Consider the following 22,849-nt stretch of genomic DNA (forward strand, 5'->3'; position numbering starts at 1 on the left):
CTGGTATAAAGGCCCAGCAAGAGAAACATATTAAACAGAGTACACTAACACTGTGAGCAAATGTTCCATGTAGAGGACAGAAAAACTACTTGTATTTCCACCTTGTTATCTAAAAATCATTCTATTTCTTACTTACTGACTCTCCTTTTTCTCCTCTGAGTCCAGGAAGCCCTTGACTGCCGCTTTCTCCCTTCAAAAAGAAGAAAGGTTGTTGATACCACAGAGATAACCACAGGCCCAGAAATAATGGACAAAAATTTCCACTTATCCTCCCCATTGTCCTCACTTGTGAGCTGCATGATGTTGGTGTTTGCACTTCACAGTTATGTTTTGGCTGCCTTGTGGTTTTATTTGGTTGTTCATTATTTTTTACTTGCTTTTTGGAGAGCAGTGCAATGAGGGCTTGGCTGAGATTGTGGATACTTCTGTTCCCACTAGTCTCTACTGAGATTTCAGCTCCTGCTGAAAGTCCAGAAGGACGGGGTGGACTTCATTACATTTATACAGACTTGAATGCCCAAGCTCTCAGATTGATTTTGCACTCTATTTTTCATATGAAAATACTGCTGGAACCCTTCAGGGTGCACTGGCTAGGCATAGAGCTCTCTATTGTGAAGTACTTCAAAAGTCATTATTTTCTCTTAAACCAGGAAGAACTTAGAAAGTTGGTTTGCATAACACCTAGAGGGTGCACACCTAAGATGTGGAAAAAATAAACCTGTAAATATTGTCAGGACTTTAGAGTTATATTTATACTTCCAATTTTGAAAAAACATTGTTTTCATTCACATCAGGTTTTCATGATCAGCCAACTCCTCCATTCCCTAGCAGAAAGGTACAACACACACAGTCACTCTCACTGCTTCCACAAATGGAAATGAAAGAAAGGTAAGATGTAAAAAGATAGTTGAAAACATTAAAAAAATCCAAATTATGATTGGTAGGGAAACAAAAACTGGAAAAACAAGTATATAGGGAGGAACAGTGATCAAATAAAACCCAGACAAAACTTTATCTTCACTTGTTTTCTAGGAATCATAGAATAGTTTGGATTGGAAGGGACCCTGAAGACCATCAGTTTATAACCCCTCTGCCATGGGCAGGGACACCTCCCACCAGACCAGGTTGCCCAAAGCCCCATCCAGCCTGTCCTTGAACGCCACCAGGGATGGGGCATCCACAGCTTCTCTGGGCCAGTGCCTCAGCATCCTCTGAGGAAAGAATTTATTCCTTATATCTAATCATAATCTTCTATTTCTTAGTTTAAAGACACCCCCCCCTTGTCCTATCACTGCACTGCCTGACAAAGAGTCCCTCCGCAGCTCTTCTGTAGCCCCCTTTAGGCACTTGCAGGCTGCTGTAAGGTGCTTCTGGAGCCTTCTCTTCTCAAGGCTGAACAACCCCAACCTCCTCAGCCTGTCTTCATCAAAGAGGTGCTCCAACCCCTTGATCATCTTTGTGGCCCTCCTCTGGACTTGTTCTAGTGCTTCCATGTCCTTCTTGTGCCGGGGGCCCCGTAGAAGAAGGATAGTTTTCACCCAGGAAAGAGAAAATATTTTCCAGGTTAAGGAGTGAAATAAACAGAGAGCCAAGGAAGATGTACCATTTGATAAACATCTATCAAATATAGAACTAAAGATGATAAAACCTACAAGTGCAGAAAAAAATGCCTGAAAATCATGGTCATGTACTCCAGAGTCTTAAGACTGGAAGAGGGACCAGCTGAGCATACGTACATTACTTATGTACGTATGTACATAAATGACCTGTTTAAAGCTATTTTTAGTGTTGCCAGTCACTCCTTTGAGTCCTCCTGCACCAGGAGGTGATGGAGAGCAGAAGGCTCTGCCTATGCACCTCTAGTTACCTCCTGCCTGGTTCTCACCCAGAACACATATACCAGCAATACTGCTGAGCCTTCCATCCATCATGCTGAAACACAGTAACACTGTTCCTTGCACATGCCTCACCTGTTGGTACCCGCCATTGACTTTTGATTGTAGGCAGTTTAGGTAGTCTGGTGTAGACATGGTATCAGGCTGAAAATATCTCAGACCTGGAATGGGAATTTTCAACTGCCACAATGGCAGTAAATCCAGTGACCAGTCATCCCAGTTGACCACTCCCCAGTCGTCCCACGTGGACTGCATAGGATTTCTTTTTTTATCTCAATTGGCTGCCCAGGGAAGTGGTGGAGTCACCATCCCTGGAAGTCTTCAAAAGACGTTTAGATGTAGAGCTTAGGGATATGGTTTAGTGGGGACTGCTAGCGTTAGGTCAGAGGTTGGACTCGATGATCTTGAGGTCTCTTCCAACCTAGAAATTCTGTGATTCTGTGATTCATTTTGTCCTGATCTCTGTCCAAAAAATGTGTTTAGCTGCACCAGAAACTGAAATATTTTTCAAAATCATGCTTTCTTTTCCCCTGATGCAGATAGGCTTTTGAAAACATCCATATCAATTTTGCCAAGAGGAAAAAAAACCAAACACCATTATAGTCAAAGGCAGGTAAGCAACACCATTTCTGTGAAGTGGATGGAAACAGATCCCACATATAAAAGATTTTCCTTAAACTTGGAGCACAGATTGACAGCAGTCCTAGAAGAGAACAGAAGCCCACTGACCATCAGCCCAGTGCTCCAGCCAGCCTGTCTGCCTCCAAAAAACACAGCATGGGTGGCAAGTACAGAAGGAAAATATATTCCATTGGGCTGTTAGAATCTAAAACTTGTCAATAAGACCCAAGTTCAAGCCAATTCTTCCAAGGCTATTTCCTATCTTGCTCTTCCCCAACACCATCCTTTACTGTATCTCCTTCCAAAACATGTACAGTGCGTCTCCATACAGAAACCCAAGTTTGGCAGCATAGATGACTGAAGCAAAAATGTTCATCTCTAAGATATTTTTTTCTACTTTTTTCTAGTAACTGCAAGCTCCTGTTTTGCCATGGGTTTTGAAAGTCAAATTAAAGAAGGACAGAAACTCATTATCCTCCCATGCAGGGTATATGCTTGGAGTATTACCCCAGTCAGATAGCACCATAGGAAAAGCTTGTCTAAACAACCCTTACCAAAAGAAGAAATATATTTTGGGACCTCAGGATAATGGAGCCTGAACACTAATCTCTTTGCCTTCAACCCGGATAGATGACTGTCACAATCACTTTGCTAAACAGACCCTCAAACTGACTGAAAAGAAAAGAAAAAAAAAAAAAGTAAAAAAAAAAAAAAAAAAAAAAAAAAAAGTAGCCATTATTTCTACTTTGGACAAGGAATGAATAAGCCACCAGCTACTGCTCTAATCCAGGGAAAAACAAACAAAGAAATCCAAGACAAAACAACAATAACAACTATCTTACTCTAGAGAAATAGTGTTACAGTCCTCTTCCTTTTATCAGCCTCTCCAAAGATCCCCCTTTTGGGGGCAAGGGGTTTATTTTGGTTTCTGTCATTGATCTCCACTGCTATTAGTACCCCCTAGTGGGACTCATTTCTCAGGTGACTCACACCAGCTGCACATAGTTTTTTTTTGAAGCAGCTACATCAGCTGCTTTCCTGGGTACTTATATGGCCATAAGGTCCCTTGTGGGGTATTTCTCAGTACCAGCCTGTAAAATACTTCTGGATAATGCCCAAGTGCCTACAGTCCACTTAAATATCCCTAGGGCTCTGGTTATTTAGGATTAGATTTCAGCCTTGCAACTCACCCCCAATAAAGAGATGCTCAATTATGTTGATGTCTATAGAGAAAATCATGACTTCTGACTCAGAGTCCTGACATCACTGTTTCTACCTTTTTCTGATAATTCCTTTCCTTCTTAATTAGTTTACTCCCACCTCTCCATTTAGTCAATTAATGCTTAGTCTTTTCTTAGGCTGTACTTGCTTGCTAGCGTGTTTTAATCAAACCTAAGAGTATGGTGGATATGGATTTTTTTTTATTATTTTTTTTTTGTAGCATTTCTTGAAGCCACAGCTCTTCGATTTATGTAACAAATAGAAATATTCAATATTCATTCCCTTAAAAAAAACTTTAGAGCCATCCTCATTACACAACAACACAACTTTAAAACCTTGCCCCTTAGAAACAAGGAGACGAGTTGAATGACCCTAGACCGTATTTTGGACACCTCTACCCCATAATGCAGAAGCCAGTCATTTCTGTGGGGCCTTGGCCCACCTCATGGTAATACTGGAGAGCTGCAAATAGCACCTCCTTTCTTCCCTATTGCCAGCATTTCAGTTTGGGTGGCTCAATAATACACAAATAGAAAGGAGGGGAGAGAAATTTGTCTCTGCACAGAGAGCAGGGATTGGGACAAAGCTGATCTCCAGCAAGCTGGTCTTTGGCTGGCCTGTGCAAGGACTGTTGTCAAGGGCTTTATATATTATTTAATCTTTGCTAGTCAGGAATCAAATCTATGGCTTGCCTTCTTTAGCAGATAAAGAAGCTAAGCTGTCTGCCTCAAATCATCAGTTGTTTGTACCAGACTGCTGTCAGAGCCATCTAAGTGGCATCATCCCCGACTCTCAGTGCCTGTGACATGGCCCTACCTTAGTAGCATGCAAGTCATGGAACACTACATCCAACAAAAAGCCATACACATCTCCAGAGCCATCGAGTCACCCACCTGCAGGGGTGGGACAGCCATTTGGAGATCTGTTAAAAAAAGGCTCCTGCTGTGGTGCTTGGACATAGCCTGTTATGTAAACAACTAATACCTCCTACACTGTGCCGTGCTGCACACTACAGACATCCTTGCCAGTGTGCAGACCTTGTCAAAGCACTGAAAGACAACGGGATGCTGCTGCAGGGCACTTTTATTATAACCCTCATCGCCCTTCTGCAGCCCCCTCACAGGAGTCATGGCTCTGCCATTCTTCAAAACAGCCCCTTATTATTTAGGCTGTCACAGATTAAAATAGAAAGTTGCTATTTATATTCCCATAAGGAAATATTTTCTGCAGTTTCAGTCAGGCACATCTGAACACTAATGCACCCGTGCTCTTTATTGCCAGCAGAAAACATACCCCCAAACACAGATCCTCATCACTCAAGGTTTCTCTCTGCAGGCAGAAGAGCAAAGTTTGCCCCCCCAAAAAAACAAACAAAAACCAAAACAAAACAACAAAAAACACCAACACCACCACAACAAAATCAGTGCTGAGGATATCTGACCTTCCAAAACCCTGATATTTTTCCTCTCCTCTCCTCTCTCACAGTGTTTCAGGACAACCGAATACCTTTTGCTGGGCTGCAGTGAGTTTATTCACCAGTTTTAAATTCAGTCACTGAATTTGCAAAAGTGATTCATATAGAAACATTTTTGAATACAGATTCTTCCCCAAAGGCTTTTTAATCACACAGATGGTGAAACTGGGAACCACCAACACCACCAACTTTCACCTCTAAAGCAATATGAACCCTTGTTTTCTTCCAGTACAAGTGTTCTCCTCTAAGTCTGTTTCACAGCTCGAACTAGAGCCATGCAAGAAGGAGAATGCCTGCGTGTTGAATGTGCACAACACACACACATCAAAGAAGCTTGCAGAACATGCAGGATAATATAGAGGTTGCACTGTGAAACCTGAAGCAGCCATCACAACCGTTCTCCTACCCTGTTATCTAGGAAGAAGAGTACTAAGGAAAGTGGCCTGTATTTAACATCAGCTCATGACTAAAATGCGCTCGTTAATAACAGATTGTGGCTAATCCCTTGCCCCATTCTCAGGAGACATTGTAGAGAGTGACTGGGAGGCTGCTACCTAACCTACAGCTATCTAGTGCTGCTGAGCAAGGCTCAGCACAGAAGGGTTTCCAGGTGACTCATCATGAAAGCTGTGCATGACCCAGTGAAAAATAGGAGTTTGCAAAAAACACCAGTTTAGAACCTATGTGAAAAGACTTTGGAACACGTTTATTCTCAAGTGGCAACAGAGGCTCAAATGCAAGCCTAGAGCAAAGCTACGAGTCAGGCAGAGTCCCCAGCACTCCAAGGTCATTGAAAAGTATCTGAACTTAGTGATATGTCAAATTGATCCTTATTTCTCAAAATCTTCAACTCCTCTATTTACTCTGAAACTGCCTTTTTTTATTGTTGGCTTTATCAGACAGATGAACCAGCACATCTTACTGACCTTTTGGCCTTTGGGACCTTCAGGGCCGATTGGGCCTCTCTCACCCTAAAGAAAAAAACATGATTAGTCAGATGGATCTTGCCATTATATAACAAAGGGACCCAATCCCACAGTCATTGAGAACAACAGAAAGGTTTTCTGGTTTTAGTGGACAGCAGGCTAAAAGTGACAGGTCTTCACAAGCAGTGACAGTGAAGTTGGCTGCTCAGAGGTCCCAGTCACAGCCAATACAAGCATTATATGATTTTTAAAAGGTATGAGATCTTTCTCAGGGTGGCTATATTTATTTCCAGAATTTCTTCCTACTCAACTGAAGAACGATGCACAAGACTGGGGTGGATAAAAATAACCACTTTGTTCTCCAAGGTTGCTTTCAAGACTATCAGCACGATCAAAACTGAATTAAATAAAGATAAAACACCTGGGAAGATTGCCATTACCTCTATAGACATCCCACCATCTGGTTCTTTCTGTGAAGTGCTTACCACCACTAGGTCTCCAAGCACTTCACAAACACGGTCTTTCTTATAACTCACTTGCATGGTATCATTATTTCCAAACCCATTCAACATACCAGAAAAAAAAACACACTCTACACTCACCTTTTCTCCAGCAGAACAGGAGCAATTGACGGTCTTGAGGTGGGCAACTTGCTCGCTGCCAACAGTGGGCTTCACTTCCATGGGAGGTGCTTCTGTCAGGACCGTGACCTGGCACTGTACCCAAACACTCAGGGTCATGATGAAGACTTTGATGCTAGAAAACTTTATCTTCCACCCACTTTAGAGAAACCGCATAGGCATTACTGCACAGCTAAATATGTTAGGAATGAAATCCCACAAAAGCCATTCATTCGAGCAATGGGAGAAAATGTGGCAAAATGAACAATGAATCTCTTTAACCAGGATCGAGAGGAGAAGAGTGAAAGGGGAGTGGAAGTGACTACTGAGAGCTGGGCACAGGAAACTAAGCAGTAACTGGCACTGTGTTAGCTCTCCCCAAATAAAACCAGTGGGATTCGTGCTGAATATTTCATGCTGAATTTCTGTTGTTCCATCATCACTTCAGGGTTTTGTTTCCCATGACAGTTTGACAGGGAAAAAGTGACTTGGAAACTTCAAATTCCTCATACTCATCCCTTTACAGTTCTCTTCTGGCACTGCTACTTTACCAATTATATAGCTAGGTTTGATTCACCATCATTATAAAAATGATAAACCCACACTGTCATAAATTTCCTGGTTTGTGTAATAGATTTCAATGAAGAGTGTTCATGTGAAAATGAATTAATGACAAAAAGAAGCTTACTGGTCCAGAGGGAATGTCACAGCAGGTCTCCAGCTCAGCATGCCGAGAATCACAGTAAATAACCATCCGCTGAAGATCAAACTGGAAGACAAAGTGAGGCAATAGTCTCAGAGACAGTGAATTATTAAAGACCACATGTCCTTTTGTTTGGATACACACAGTGCAGATGAATGCAAATAAAAACCAGATGGGGCTAAATTCATGGCGATTCTGTGACTCCCGTAGTCAATCTCTTTCTTTCTCTCTCAATAACAGACCAATATCTCAGCATTCTTCAAGAGTGCTGTGTTAATGAGCCCCTGAATACGCCTATTAACTCTGTGATGCAGGTTTTAATACAATAAGGAACTCTGCTAATCGCTGTGTCCTGGCCAAATTCCTGTCTGGGAAGACATATTTTGCCCACCTATATCCTTCCTAGAATTTCATCTAGATATAAGGTTTGTTTTTCTCCTGTTGCGACTTGCATCTTCTGACCATTTACCCCTGTGTGAGAAATGCTATTAGCACACTTAATATGCACATCCCATCCTTGTTGTGCAGCTAAGAAAGATTACCTAAGTCTCAAACCACCCATCATGCTTAAGTTATACCAGGTTAATGCAGCAACCAGACCAATGTGCAGGTATAACCTTAAGTTCAATTAGAGCAAGAGCCATTTAATATCAGCCTTATTTTCCAAGGAATAGAGACTATGTCATGACTCTACTTAGTCATCAGGATTTCTTTTTTTTCCCCATCCCTTGCTGTCACAAGTGGAAACCTTCATAAGGCCAGACTGGACAGAAAAACATCTTTATGTGTGTAGCTCAGTACTTATTTCGATCATATTTATGGATGATTTTGTCTCTGATCTTAACTCTTGTGTATCCTGGGACTAGACCGAAAGATGAAATACATTTCTCATTTTTAATCCCTTTTACATAGATATTGACAATCTCGCATAAAAAGGCCACAAGTCTTACACGCGATGAAATGCCAATCTGTTTTAGCTGTGCAACACAGGTAATATTCCAGTTATGCTGCTTTAGGATAAGGGACATTTACAACAAAAACGCCCCAAAATACAATCACATGCTGCAAGCCCAGCACTGAAAGTTACACCAGTTCTACTTGATACACGCAGTACTTACATCAATAGGGACACTATCATACAAACGTTTGCCAATCACAGTCTTTCCCTGAATGTCAATATTTTCCCTGTCTTCAATAGGCAGCATCTGCACCAGCTTGCAGTCTATGTACAGCGAGACAGCTGTTGACTGAATGCTGAGGGCAATCTTGTGCCAGCTGCGGTCAAAGAGATCACTGACTCGTGCGCTGCGGAAGACCACTCTCACGGCATCTTTGGTGAGCCCAACGGCATTGTACTCCACGGCTTTGTTCTCTCCGTCCAGACGGATTGAGACCTGAAAACAGACAGAGGTGATTTTGCCATTAGGTGTACAGCCTCCTCCTTCCTCCTGCCTGCTTTCCATTGCAACTGACACCCCAAAGACAGGCATTTGGTTAGAAGCTGATGCAAAGAGCAGAGGATGTTCTTTTGGATGAGATATGAAGTTGGATAGGGAGCCTATACCTGTTCTAGTGAACAGACAGGGCTGGGCACTGGCTTGAGCACAAACCCTTGACCATCCTGACCTTGCCTCTCCTCATGAGCACTGTCCCTGGTATGGTTTCATCCCATGCCACCATAATGCCTCCCTGGCAATGCTTGGGCACGGTTGGGTGCTAGCACATGTCAGAGACGTCTCCCCAAAAGTATACAGACAAAGCTGAGCCTGTTTTGGATCCCTTTACCCTGTGCAATCCTCCACTACTTCCCAGCAGGCTCTGTGCTCTTTAGTCCCCCTCACATGTCCTCAACCATCCCACAGGGCATGGACAAACCCCTCATTTCCTGATATGCAAACAGTCTGCTCCGCTGTAGCATTACAGATTATTCAAGACACTTTGAACTGAAGACCAAAACACACAATAATGATTATGCCTCGGGCTCTGAGGAGACCCAGGACCGTGTTATTACACAGTGTGGACACAGACAAGCTGTGCGACTTGAAGTCAGTGCTGAAGACTGGTTCCTGACCTAAATCATTTAATTAGAAATAAAAGAGACAATGCCTAGTGATGGAGGAAAGCTAGAAGTTTAAGGATAGATGGCCTCAAATGTCTTCCTTTCAGAGTAAAATTATATAGTGTAATACATAAAAAATGAAGTCCCAGGTGACCACTCTTAGGCAAAGCATTTTCAAATGAGTGAAAACAAAATTCCATTTTAATCTTGTATTAAATTACACCACTCCACTTGATCACTGCAGAATCAATACCTCACCATTGATTCCCTCCATCTTTCTTCCTTTACATGTCTCTGCCTTTCTCTCCACAAGCCATTCCTAGCAACATCGTGCTACACATACCCCATGTTGCAAGCTACGGAGTAGGTAAACATAGGCTTTTGAAGACGTTATACTCCTAGCTCATTTAAAAATTGATTTTCTCTTTTATCAAAGACAGACAGTTACTGGCAAGCAGCAGGGAATGGAGCAGAGCTCAGAGCCTGGGGAAGCAGTGGAGCATCCATGAGCTGCAAAGCTGAAAGGAGTTTGGCCACATTGGCACCAAACTGTGCCTGATGGAAGCAACACAGGGTAGGCTGCCTCCAAACCTGACACAACATCTCCATGCAGCTGGGCACCATGCTGGCTAGAAATGCCGTCTCAGATCAGTGCTGGCTTAGAAGTGTCAGCTGTCTGTAAACTAAGCAGGTACACAAACACTTAGTGGCCAAAGTTCAAGAGACTGTGCATGAAACAAGGCTCATGAGGCTCTAAGAACACTTTTGGCACCACAATTGAAGGCGCTTTTGAAAATATTACTGAGAATCTTGAGTTCTTTTTTCTCTCTCCATCTACACAGTTCAGGTTTTCAGCTGTCTCCAACAAAACATAAAACCCTGAAAAACATACAACCCAACCAAACCATCTCCTGCTGAAGCACACTCAAATCTCTAAGCTTAGTATAATACTAAGAATGTTAGATTGGAAAAGATGGCCCTTTACTCCAACCTTAGGGTCTCATACCTGTGGTATGCCGTACTTGTCAATAATCTGCCAAATATACCAGTCTTCTTTTCTGGAAGCCTTCCGGAATTTGAAGGTAGTTACAAAGGCATATTCATCAGGCAGACCTTGTGGGAATACATCCCTGGCATGGGGAGGGAAAAAGAGAGCAATGTATCAGGCTTAGCAGTGTAGAGCAGAATTTCTAAAAACTCTGCGTGTCCCAACAATGCTTCCCAAAAGTATCATGTCGTTCCCACAAAATCTGCTGTATTTGGCAGCTTAAAAAAGATGAACATGAGCTTGTGCCCTCCAGGTGGTTCTGTCCTTGAGGAGCCCTTCTCCATTCCAACAATGAAGCTCTCAGGTTAAATAAGGAACAGCAAAAAGCTTCAGTCTCAGATTCATCATGTCAAAGCAATTGATTTTCACCTGATGATTCAGTTCAAGCATGCAGCAAATCGTCCTGTTCTTCTCTAGATGCACTGGAGACCTCTGAAATCTGACAGTGGACAGGCATGCTTGAAATCCTCTATAAATGTACCAAATTATAGTAACAAATATTGTGATATTTCCCCCAAAATAGGCACTACACCTCATTCCTGCCCAAGGATATTTTCCTTGGCTGGCGGCCTGGGAGAACAGAACCTTCTCAAATCACACTTTACAAGTACCTTAGGCAGAAATTTGTTCATTGTGACACCATGGTCCACGCATAAGTCTGAATTAACCAAAACCAGCACTGTTTGACTCAACCCCAACATAAGAACATACCAGAAATGAGCTGGACAGAAGGGATAATTAACCCAAAATCACAATTTTTTGTCACTAGGCATAAATGGACATCTAGGAATGAGGATGAATGGAACAAACATGCTCTCCCTCCCTCCAACTCTTTATGATTTCTCTTTATGCTCTCTTTATAACGGTGCAACACAATGAACCAATTATTTTTCTATTTTTTTATTGCATTCATGATTTTGCAAACTTTACTTATATTGCCTCTAAGCTATCTCTTTTCCCAGTTGAATAGTCCCAGCTACCCAGCAAACTTCATTGTTCCTAATGCCCAGGACAGCCTGCTCCTCTGATTACTCCTAAATAGGCCCTTCCTAAATATCATGTCTTTGCTTCTGGACATCTGAGCAGTCAGGCATAAGCACCCATTAGGAAAAAAAAAAAAAAAAAGACAACAGCAGCAGTTAATAAAGAGCAAAAGAGCAAAACAGTGAAGAGAGTACTCTTAAGGAATACTGAATACTCAACACAGTCCATTGCTATGCAGAAACTGGCACGGTTAACCCAACGGCATGCAAAGCTAGAAGTTGTTACTGGAGTTTAAGGCAAAAATCTCATCTTCAGCATTTCCAGAATGCTTTGTTTTACATTTACAGCAAAAGTTGAAGGCCAAAATATTCAATCATCATTTAGTCAGTGCTTTGAATTTCCTGTATTTTTAGCCAAGTTTAAATTTCAGAATAAGTATTACTGTGATTTTTTTTTCCACTGCTGTAGTTTTTGCTGTATAAAAAGCCCATGGAGACTATGCATCATTATAAGCTGGTCTTCCCACTGGGGGCAAAGGCACCTTCTGGAGTCTTCCAGCACAAGAGAAAACTAAACCAGCTCCTTCCCTTTGGAGAGCAGACAAGGCTGTCTTATTTCTCAGTAATAGGCATTCATGAACCATCCCTCCCTGGTCACAGATCCACCTCATGCCAGCATTGATCTCCCCTGTGGTACACAAAATAACCAGACATTCCCTCCCTTAACAATGAAACAAGAAGCCTGTCAGTTGTCACATGGCAGAGCTGCCATGGAGAATAAAACTGGCATGACTGGGCACTGAAAACCACCAAGAAAAACTAGGGGATATTTGGCAAGAGGGAGCAAAGTTGGTCACATCAGCCCTCCCGAGAGGGCACCCAGCCAGGTCTCTTGAACTGTTGACATGCCCTCGTGCAAATTTCCTGTCAAATGGCTTTGGACACTCATTGTCTCTGTGTTTGTCAAAGAAGAAGCTTTGCTTGGCTTTTAACATCATTGACAGATCAAGAAACTTCAGCAAGGTGGAAGACTGACAGCTAAAAACACTTTTCTTATCACTGCATCCTCTTGAACATTTCCACATGAGAGTGCAGTTTGTATGGAAATTTCCCTGTGGCTCAGCTCCTAAACCTCTGCTGTTTCAGAATAGATGCCCAGTGCATTTAACTTAACTCACTCCTCACCACCTACCTTCATCATCACAGCTGGGTTTAGTGGGCTGCGTCCCTACCCAGATTTTTAGGACTCTGGTTTGCCTTTTGGGCACAAAAGAACCCTACTGACTTATTTTTCTGGCTACATGCCACCACCAACTCTAACCTCCTCCCGAATTAAAGCAAAGCAGAAAAATGGTTTCTCAGTTAATCCCCAGGTGGCACAAGATGGCAGATTTACAGGTCTGGGGGTGCTTAGCTGTCCTGGTCCATACCACGTTTGCTGTTATCACATCAACAGCAGCTTGACTCTTGCTTTCCATGCTGCCTTTCCTTGTTGCTTTTACAACTCCATGTATACAGGCGTGCTTCATTCCTAGCACAAATTAAAGGCAGTGTCTGTAACTGTGGCATCGCTGCTTTGCTGAGCAGGTAGGTATACGGGCATGTGGTTGAAGTTAATCCCTTGTGATGATACCGTGTTGGGCCTGACAGCCTACAACCAAATCTGGAAGAGCTGATTGCTGGCCTCTGAGCTCAGACAGTCTCTCTGTATACTTTTGATCTGGAAACAGGAATATCACCATGCAAGCTTAAATTCAGAAAAAGGTTTTCAGATGCTTAATACCCACAGAAATAACTGAGAATTAGGTACCTAAATATCCTTGTGAGTCTGGCCACACATCGTCACACAGAGGCTGGCAAATGGTCCATTGGGTTGACTTACACTGATAGAAAGCTATAATGACCTATTACCTGTCAACCTCAACTGATTTTTTAAGGTGCTGAAGAACTGACTGCAAGTACCAGACAGAAAAAGGCTCCCTGCCAAAAGCAAACCTAAAAACGCTCATTGCTCTGAAGATATGATAAAAGCTGTTTCTCAAGTCCTTGGTCCTTGCATCTTTTACAGAGACGCATTACTGCATAAATAACAGCACCTCTGTTTATGAGCTTTCATTTCTTTCCTCACTAAAAAGTGATGTCCATCTAAAAGCCCAGCTATACTTAGGAATCCAAGGGCAGGAATTGCTGTCCCTGGGTATGTTTTACTTCCTTCTTTCACTCAAGGCTGAATTGAACTGATGATCCATATTATGGAGCTTTGCTGGATGGCTGGTACCTACAGGGAGCTCTCTGCCGGCTTCTTGGTCTATAACTCTGACAACAGGATGGATTGCAGAAGAGCTCATTATAAAACTCCAAGACATGGGAATCCTCTGGTGCTGCAGGTTGGTCTAAGAGTTAATTAAACCATCACCAAGGTCAGGTAAATCACAACTTCTACAAAGAAAAGATGATAATGACCAGGCAGGAGACTCTCTTAGCCATTTTCCATTTACACGATATATCCTCCTTCTTACATGTTTTTGTTTGGCATAAGAGCTTACATCTGTAACAATCAGAGTGATATCCTACATCTATAACAATAATACAGTGGAGAAAAATAAGATTATCGGTTCTCATTTCAGACACGGAATGTAATGGTTATTAATAAGGTGTTTGCATTTGGTGAGGAAGGGACATAATGAATACACCTAGAAAATCTGACCATTTTCACCTCAACTAAAAACCACTAACCACTAAGTAGGAAGAGGAGGATGAGAAGCAGAAGAAGAGGGGGAAGGGAAGGGAAGGGAAGGGAAGGGAAGGGAAGGGAAGGGAAGGGAAGGGAAGGGAAGGGAAGGGAAGGGAAGGGAAGGGAAGGGAAGGGAAGGGAAGGGAAGGGAAGGGAAGGGAAGGGAAGGGAAGGGAAGGGAAGGGAAGGGAAGGGAAGGGAAGGGAAGGGAAGGGAAGGGAAGGGAAGGGAAGGGGCAGTAACAACAGGCTATTCCAGACAGGAACAGCCAGCCAAGCATCAAGAAGTTCTGTGAGGTGGCAGCTGGGATAAGAACCAAGCCAGGCTGGAGCCAGATCAGGCAAAAGGAGACTGAGGGATATACATTGCAGAATGAAGCCTTTGGAGTTAGGACCAGAAGAAATAAACGGAGGAGAGAATGGGTTAGTGAGCCAAAATGTTGTCATTAGCCAAGACAACCGTGAAGAGAAACATGCCTGAATAAACCAAACCCAAAATCTGGGGCACAGAAGATCCACTGAGGAGCCATGAGCAAGCAGCAGGAGAGCCCCAGATACCTGAGCTGTGGGGAGAAGCACTAGCAATAGACTAGTCCTCAGGCAGCTAGAGATACCTGCCAGTCCCGCAGTGCCCAGGACACAGATTGCATCCTGTCTGTTGCATTTGATCACTCGCAGGGTGCCTCACTATGAACGGGAAGAAAGTTCATGGGTGTAGGCTCCAGATTGGAAGATTAATAGGCACATTTCCCATGCAACTAAGCTGGCACTTTGTAAAAGTACGAGTGTTTATATAAAATGATACAAATCCTTTAAGCAGATAATGAAGTGAATTAAATATATTACTTGGTTAACGATTTTGTATCTAATTATGAGATGTAGCTATCAGTTGCTAAATGTTGCTTGAGGTTATCTGCAAGACAGGACAGATGTTTTTGTTTTGTTTATTATTCCAGTTATCAGTTTTGTTCAGCCTTATGAGATTTCATTTTCTGTGAGCAATGACCCTATATGCACCATCTCTGAATCCTGACATCCAACAAGTAAAATGAACCAAATATGCAGACACCTTCTGCAGCGACATATCCATTTGGTTTCATTCCCAAACCACAGGAGTATGGAAGTTAAAATGCAAAAGGCTGAAAACAGAAAAAAAAATCTTCCTTAGTTCTATGTTTCTGTTAATCATTTAAAAGGAAGCTTAGTCATTTCAATGTACTAATTTAGGATACTTTACTCCCAATTGGCAAAATAGACAATTGGAAAAAAAAAAAAAAAGACTGGGCAAAAATATCCTACTTATTTTAAAAACAACATGAACAAATAAATGGATGCAATCTGAGCAGATGGAAAGTCATCATAGCTGGTTGGTCTGGCTTTGCTTCCTCAGCTTTTCTGGGAGAACATCAACAGCAAAAACAAGAACAAAGTGCTTCAGCTCTTAATTTCTAAAAGCAGTGCAAATGGACAGCTCTCTATAATCCATGGTAAGTTGTTCCAGAGGGTAAATGCATTCATTAGAAGAGTGCATTTCTTCCAAGCTGTTTTTTGATGATGTTAACAGGCAGGCACTGGCTTTCAATCTACCACTATCCATTGCATCAAAGACCCTCTACTAACCTTTCATTCCCCAAAGGTGCTTATAAGTGGTGATCACCCCAGTTGTTAACTTCTTCTTAATTTTACCTGACTGTGTTGTGCTTGAGTTTCTCACTATTAGACTTGTTTCCTGATTCTTTAACCTTCCATTCATTTCATTCTTATCTATTGAATTATGGACACAAAGACTGGAAAAAGAAGTGCTGACAGAGTTCCTCATAACAGAGATAGTTAGCCCATACTTGCAAGTTCCTGCTTATACACCTGAGGATTGCATTAGTCCTGTTTCCCAGAGCTCCAGTTCAGTAGATCAACACTCCCAGAATTTCTTAAGTAGAAGCTGCAGTTCCCTGCATTGAGGGCTACCTTCTACACAGGCCCTGATGGTAATTCTCTCCAGTGATAGAGTACACTACTGCTTGTTATTACAAGCCACAGCAAGCAAGGATTGTACCCACAAGCTGTTGTAAGACAAAAAAAAAAAAAAAAAAAAAAGTTTATTTCCTTCCCTGCACACATCAGCGATGTATACACTACTTGTCAAGACCAAGATGCCTTAGTTTGTTGGCCTTCTTCCAGATGATGAACTTACATGCCCTGAGACTTGACATCATTCATGGGCATTAGAGCAAACAGTTTTCCATTCAATAAACCATTTTTGGACTTTTTTTTTAAGACTCTTTATGTTGTGTTTATATATAGAGAGAGAAAGAAAGAGAGGAGAGAAGAGCAAATCAATCCAGGTGGGCTACAAGATTAACATATATTGTGAAATCAAGCAAATGAAAGTCACGGGACAATCTCAAAGATGCAGTGAGCTAAATAGAAGAGACAAAACCGAAAACAAACAAACAACAACATGAAAAATCCAACAACAACAACAAAAAACAGCCTTCATCTGTAAGAAGGAAAAGAATTACCATCGATTTTTTAAGCTGAAGTTCAAACCAGCAGAGTGAAATTTACTGCAAAGATGTTAATGATGACAATTCAATCTATGGCTTGTGGTTACTCAGTGAAATTATGCACTCACTCTTTTCAAGGCTAATGCTAGCACAACTCAAATGACAACCCAAAAAGAAAACAGTCTGATAGCCTACGACACAACTGGCAGCCTCAGGTTATAAAAGGCTCCAGGGACCAAACTGATGGTAACACAGGATTAAAAACTGCTCCTTCTTCTATGAGGCCAAAAACCTTATTAGCTAACTGATAATATCTACTACAAAGTGGTCTCTTGCAATTATCAAATATATTTTAATATATTCTGAACTGCAGCTTTCACCAGAAAACCCACTTGAACTCAGAGAATCACCATCATTATACAATTCACAGTGAGGGGAGTTACTTTGGTAATTTTTAGAAGAAAAATGTTAGAAGATACACTACAGTGCCACAAATGACATTCAGATTATGAAGTGTATTATTTGCTAATATTTCTAAAAATATCTGAAATAATATGGTGTAAATGATCCTGTAGACAGTTTTACATTGTCTCTACAGGACTTCATGAAAAAAATACTCAGTATCTCCTAAAAACCAAAAAGGGACTGCAAACATGTTCAAGGTTGCCTGAACTTCAGTTCCTTATGGTCAGAACAATTCCACAACTGTTAGACATTGTATTAGTCTGTCATTATCTTCACTTTGGAATTAATTTTCACCTTACATATGTGGCAAAAGGACAGAGGAGCAAAAGACAGCAGGAGTTTCTTCCAATTACATAGAGTTAGTTCACAGAGCTTTTCGGATCCCAGAAACTACTGGACTACTCCAAGATCTATATTCTTAAAACTTTAGAAATCTTAAACATTTACTTTTTACCCAAGAAAACTTAAATCTTTACTTTTCCTACTTAAAACACTTTTGTCAAACTGAGCTCCATGCCTCCCTGCTGCTCTCACACACAGTGCAACTCCTTCTCCCCACTGCCCAAACCCAACCTTCCTGAAGAGGTGGTGTCACCATGGTGGGTGAGCTATCCTATCTCGTTTCTGCAATCCCAAAGAGATCAAAGCCCTGCCCACTGGATCTCTACTCTGTGAGGATTCAGATCAAGAGCTGCACCTCCATTTATGCCCAGGATGTAGAATATGCAAGAACCTCTTGGAGACAGACACACAGATTGTGACCCACATCTCCCATCTGCCCATGATGCCAACAGGGGAAGAAGCTCAGACCTCTGTGGGGACTAGTCTCACATCACCAGCTGCATCCATGAGATAGAAGACGTGAGCCTGTGCCCTTTGCGGAGAAAGAAAACCAGGTCACGACCTGCACTTCCAGTTCAAGATGGTTGGACTTGACAGTGTTGAAAGTCTCTTCCAGCCTAGATGATTCTATGATTCTGTATCTCAACAGGAGAGCTACCAAATATTCCTTTTAGAGTCTATTTACTAGGCCCTAAATTATTTTGTGACTTTCTTAATACTGCTCCTCACAGCCATTGAGATACACTGTGACCGGCTCATTGTCTACCAGCATGAAGCCTCAAGTTGGTACAGAGGATCCCAAGCACCTTTTATAAATTCTGAGCCAGCGGGACTGAAAGAGCTGATGAAAGCAGCAGAATATCTGTAGGTACCAGGTACTTCACAATAAACCTAGAGGAACCAAACAACAAAAATCAGAGTCTCAGACAAAAATACAGTGAAGGACCAGGGTACTCACTCAGTTTTCTGAACAACAGGAAAACTTCCAAGTCGCACATAAGAGCTCTGAATTCCATTTTCTTTCATTCCAAAGATCTGTTTCACGCTGAACGAATCCATCAGGTCAAATCCTGTCCGTATCAGAAGTACAAATACAAGGCATTGATCAGGCTGCTATATACACAAAGGGGAGCAGTGGGGAATGTCTATAACCGTACTTAGGTTATCTTAGCCCACAGATGTAGCACTTTAGAGATTAACCTTGTTGCTGGGAAAAGCCAGAACAAAATTCTCATGTGGCCTAATCTGCTTAGCCCAAAATCTCAAAACCAAGCTCAGAGTCAAAATGTAACAAGTCTTGGAGAAATTAAAATAAAGTTCTCCAGAAATCAACAGTTATTGTTTGCATTGCCACAGCGCCTTGAAAATACTATATAATTCATTAATCCCTGGAAAGTCTAAGATAAGGTTGAAAAATGCACGTGTGCAAACTGTAATACTTATTGAAAATTGCTAGTCCAAGGCACTTGTTTGCATACACTTTTCTAATAGTTTTAATACAACCTAGTCCAATTAACTGATCATTACTATGAGTGGTTAATCTGGACTGCAGACACTTGTGTCAAGCTTCTGACTTTGTTCTGACAAGGCTTATTAGCTCAAGCTCAAGCTGTTCATGTGGGTCTATGCATCTCTAGTACCAATGTCCTCCCAGCCACAAAGAGCCCATGCTTTTGTGACACAAAGTCCCAGGTACTAAACCCTGCCAGGGACAGAGTGGGTACAACTGTGCCTTGATCCTGAATGTATCTTGCAGTGCTCTGTAGATTCAACTATCCTGAATTTACCTCCAAACTACCTCCACAGAATGCACATCCAAACTATTAGCTGCTCCCAGAACCAGACACACTGTGGAGTTAGAGGCAAAGACAGTGCAAAAGCCAGGCCAAGAGTGACTTAGGAAAGACTGAAGACTGGAACAGCTTGCCCAGAGGTTGTGTTGTCTCCCTCCTTGTAGATCCCCAAAAGCTTTCTGGACATAGTCCTGGGCCACCCTGCTTCAGCAGAGGGTTGGTGAAGATGACCTCCAGGGGTCCCTTCCAACTTCACCCATTCTGTGATTCTGTGTTTCTGTGGCTTAAAACAGAACCCATGTCTTTCTTTTTTGGGGTTATTCCAGCATCTCCTTCCCCTCTCAGACACAGGACTGCACATATGGTATCCCATGGATGTATTCCAATACATGAAACTGGTGATATTAAAACAAATTATTTTAGTAAATTGATGTTGAACTATGACAGGAGTTTCAACATTGTTCAATTAGTGAGCTCCTAAATCCTTTTCAGAATTGACAAACATTTTTGTGTAGTGAACTTAAGCCTTAAAACTCTCGGGCTTCTTAGTTCCCTTTGTGAATCTTTTCCACTGAAAGCCACAGCAGGACTTCAAAACTGCTGCAATAGGAAAAGGAACCTGCCTAATGATATCATTTTTCAAATTTATAGGAATAAATAGGTGCAAAAAAAATGTGTGGTCCAGCCTCCAGGCAGATCAAGATGTGACAGCAGACAGCAAATAAAGTACAAAACTTCTGACATGGAGCTTTTTCTAAAGAAATTGCTTTTTCTGAAGAAATATAATCTTAATTGTTTGAAAAGACAGAAATGGTTGCCTGGTGCCAAGTTGAGGCCTTTTGTATTACAGTAACTTTCTTGGCTGTCAACAGCTTTTCCCTCCTGCCCACTCTATTTTCAGCTCTTACTGGACTTTCAGGAGGGCAAATAGGCAGTTAAGATGCTCCAGGGCCTCATGGCTCCACCTCATAATCACCTCTGCAGCAACGCTAGTGATACACCCTTCTGACATGCAGTAATCAGCCACGATTGCAGCTATAAATCGTAGCAAATAGACCCTACCAGAACACGAGAGCTCCCTGCTGGCTATCACATGAAAAACAGTATGCAGTATGAGTCGCCCATATAAACTCTCCCATAGCTCATTTCATCATGCAATACATATCCTTCATCTACACCAGCTGCAGAAAATCGAGGAAGGCAGTTGAGCTTTGCTGGTAAGAGCCAGTACTGGCAGGCAAGGAAAATTGTGCACTGTTCACAGGAGCTAAGGTGTGAATGAATAAGGCTGAAAAGCTGCCCAAGCCATGTCACAGTGTCAAGTCACAAGAGTCTAAAAGCCATGAAGAATTGCTCAGTCCATGGACCTTGTAAGGCTGAATGTTGCTCAGGTACACAAGTACAAGATACAGTGACAAGGATTTCCTGCTAAGTTAGCTCAGATCCAAACTTAGACTCATCTTTCTCTAAAAACTCAAGTTAAGTTAGCATTCACATCACAAGTAACTATTGAGGTGTGCACACTAGCGTGTTTTTGCAGTGGATATAAGCCAAGAGTCAGGTTTATTCCATCTCTCTCTTTTTTTTTTTTTTTTTTTTTCCCTGAGATTCCTAAACAACACAATGAAATGCAAACAAGGCTATTAGGACTATTTGCAAGCAGAACTTGCAGTACTTAGGGTAGGTCACATACAACTTATAGTGTCCAATTGCATTCAGAACTGAATAAAGCACACCAGTAAATCACTATACCTTTTTCGTATTCAGGCTATGGATTTACAACTTGAAATTTTTTTGATATACTTTTAATTTAGAAATGAACGAGGGTTGTTTTTTGAAAATTTGAAGTGCCTTTTAGTCTCATGGAAAAGTTGAGCTCTAAATGTGTCAGAGTGCACACCCAAAATCAGCAAATGCTTTTGTCTTAATTACACCATGATTTTGCTCTGTATTTAATTCAGGTATTGCCTCTAATTTCCTTAGAGAGAGCTATGAAACAAATTCATGTTCTCAGAGCACTTCACATGGAGCACTTCATCTAGCTAAAGGTCAGCTCTTTAGACAGTGTAATAACATAGATTCTCAGGCAAAGAGGGTTGAATACATGCACTTCTAGGGAAAGATTCATCTCATGCTAAAACAGATGCTAAAAGTGCATGTTTGTCTCCATTGACATAAAGAGAGCTTAGGATGCTCAGTCTCCTTGCTAAACCTTACCTAGTAAAGTCTGTAGCTGGTGAATAGCTGGTGAAATGACTCACACTCTTAGATATTTCATTGCCTACCAAACCTGAGGAGGCAATAGACATTTCAATCGTCCATTACCTCAAGGATTTTAGTAGCATTACAGAAAATATAGCATCAGGCCATGCACTAAACAGAGAACTGTGTTTTGAGAATGGGATGCACCTCACCTAATTTTAGCTGTCCAAAACAGGAGACTTCTGATGTATGCAGGTTGCCTCAGTGTCCTTGTGGGCCAGCAGAGAAATACAGGAGTATCTAGGTAGCTGACTCAACACATCTGTCTTGGACCTATCTAAAGACAGGCCATATGACTATTTGGCAGTGCCTACCTCCTTCCATTCACTAGAATGGAAGCCCATACAGACCATAATTTTCAGACCACTGAAGTGAGGTATTTTCCACCTGTTCCACCTATTGTACATATTATCTTTTTTTTTTTTTTTTTTTTTTTTTTTTTTTTTTTTTTTTTGCATTGAATGAAGCAGAAGTCAAGAGGAAAAAAAATGTAAATAATGACACATAATTTATGGTTACATAATTACATATTTGTGTTTACATAATTACATATTTATGTTTTGCCTCATTTGCATTCAGGATTGAATAAATGTTGCAGATTTTTAAAATCAGAAGAGCAATATCTTAAGTTTGCTATCCTGACCATTTACAGAATCTCCTTAATAGTATCTCTTGACCATTTATGTATTCCCTTAAACAGGTATTATACCATTTCTAAGAGGGAGAAGAAACAAACCCCAAATATTGTCAGTTGAGTTGAGAGATTGGTCTGGGCAGATTGCCCAGGTGAGACTGGAAAGAAGACATGAGAAGAGTCCCATACAAATTTGTGCTTGAAAGTAATCTCCAAGATTATTCTAGTTGAAGGAGAAGAAAACATATATAGCCTTTATTTTTATTATTTTGTTTATTTCATGTGCCTGGAAGCACTGGATTGAATATGTTCTTCCCTTGTTGACTTCAGGACTAGGACTGGGATTGTGAGGGAACCAGTGTGATGCTTTTAATTTAGTATTAAATATCACTGCTAAAAAATAAGTTATTATGTAATAATTTCTCCAACACTTGAAAAGAATCTTTCACCCAGCACTACCTGGCTGCTAACAATGCAGTGAAAACAGTTCACTTAGATCTTTCCCTAAATGTCTTACTGCCTATTTAGTCTGTTGTACTACATTTCTGGGATGGACTGACAGCAGA

The 22,849-nt window shown here is 41.5% G+C and overlaps 1 protein-coding gene across 1 annotated transcript in view; it reads right to left on the reverse strand.

The window, feature by feature from the left end:
* Positions 1-22,849, reverse strand: part of COL22A1 (collagen type XXII alpha 1 chain) — a gene marked incomplete at its 5' end in the record, with an annotated part of 198,133 nt that overhangs the window by 120,069 nt on the left and 55,215 nt on the right. The window contains 7 exons of the mRNA XM_082755403.1: positions 137-190; positions 6,138-6,182; positions 6,740-6,853; positions 7,446-7,526; positions 8,579-8,854; positions 10,526-10,649; positions 18,553-18,664. Coding sequence (XP_082611529.1) covers positions 137-190; positions 6,138-6,182; positions 6,740-6,853; positions 7,446-7,526; positions 8,579-8,854; positions 10,526-10,649; positions 18,553-18,664 — 806 coding nt within the window. The remainder of the gene's footprint in view (positions 1-136; positions 191-6,137; positions 6,183-6,739; positions 6,854-7,445; positions 7,527-8,578; positions 8,855-10,525; positions 10,650-18,552; positions 18,665-22,849) is intronic.

Source organism: Aythya marila (assembly GCF_965140915.1).
Source record: "Aythya marila genome assembly, chromosome: 2".
Taxonomy (NCBI): Eukaryota; Metazoa; Chordata; class Aves; order Anseriformes; family Anatidae; genus Aythya; species Aythya marila.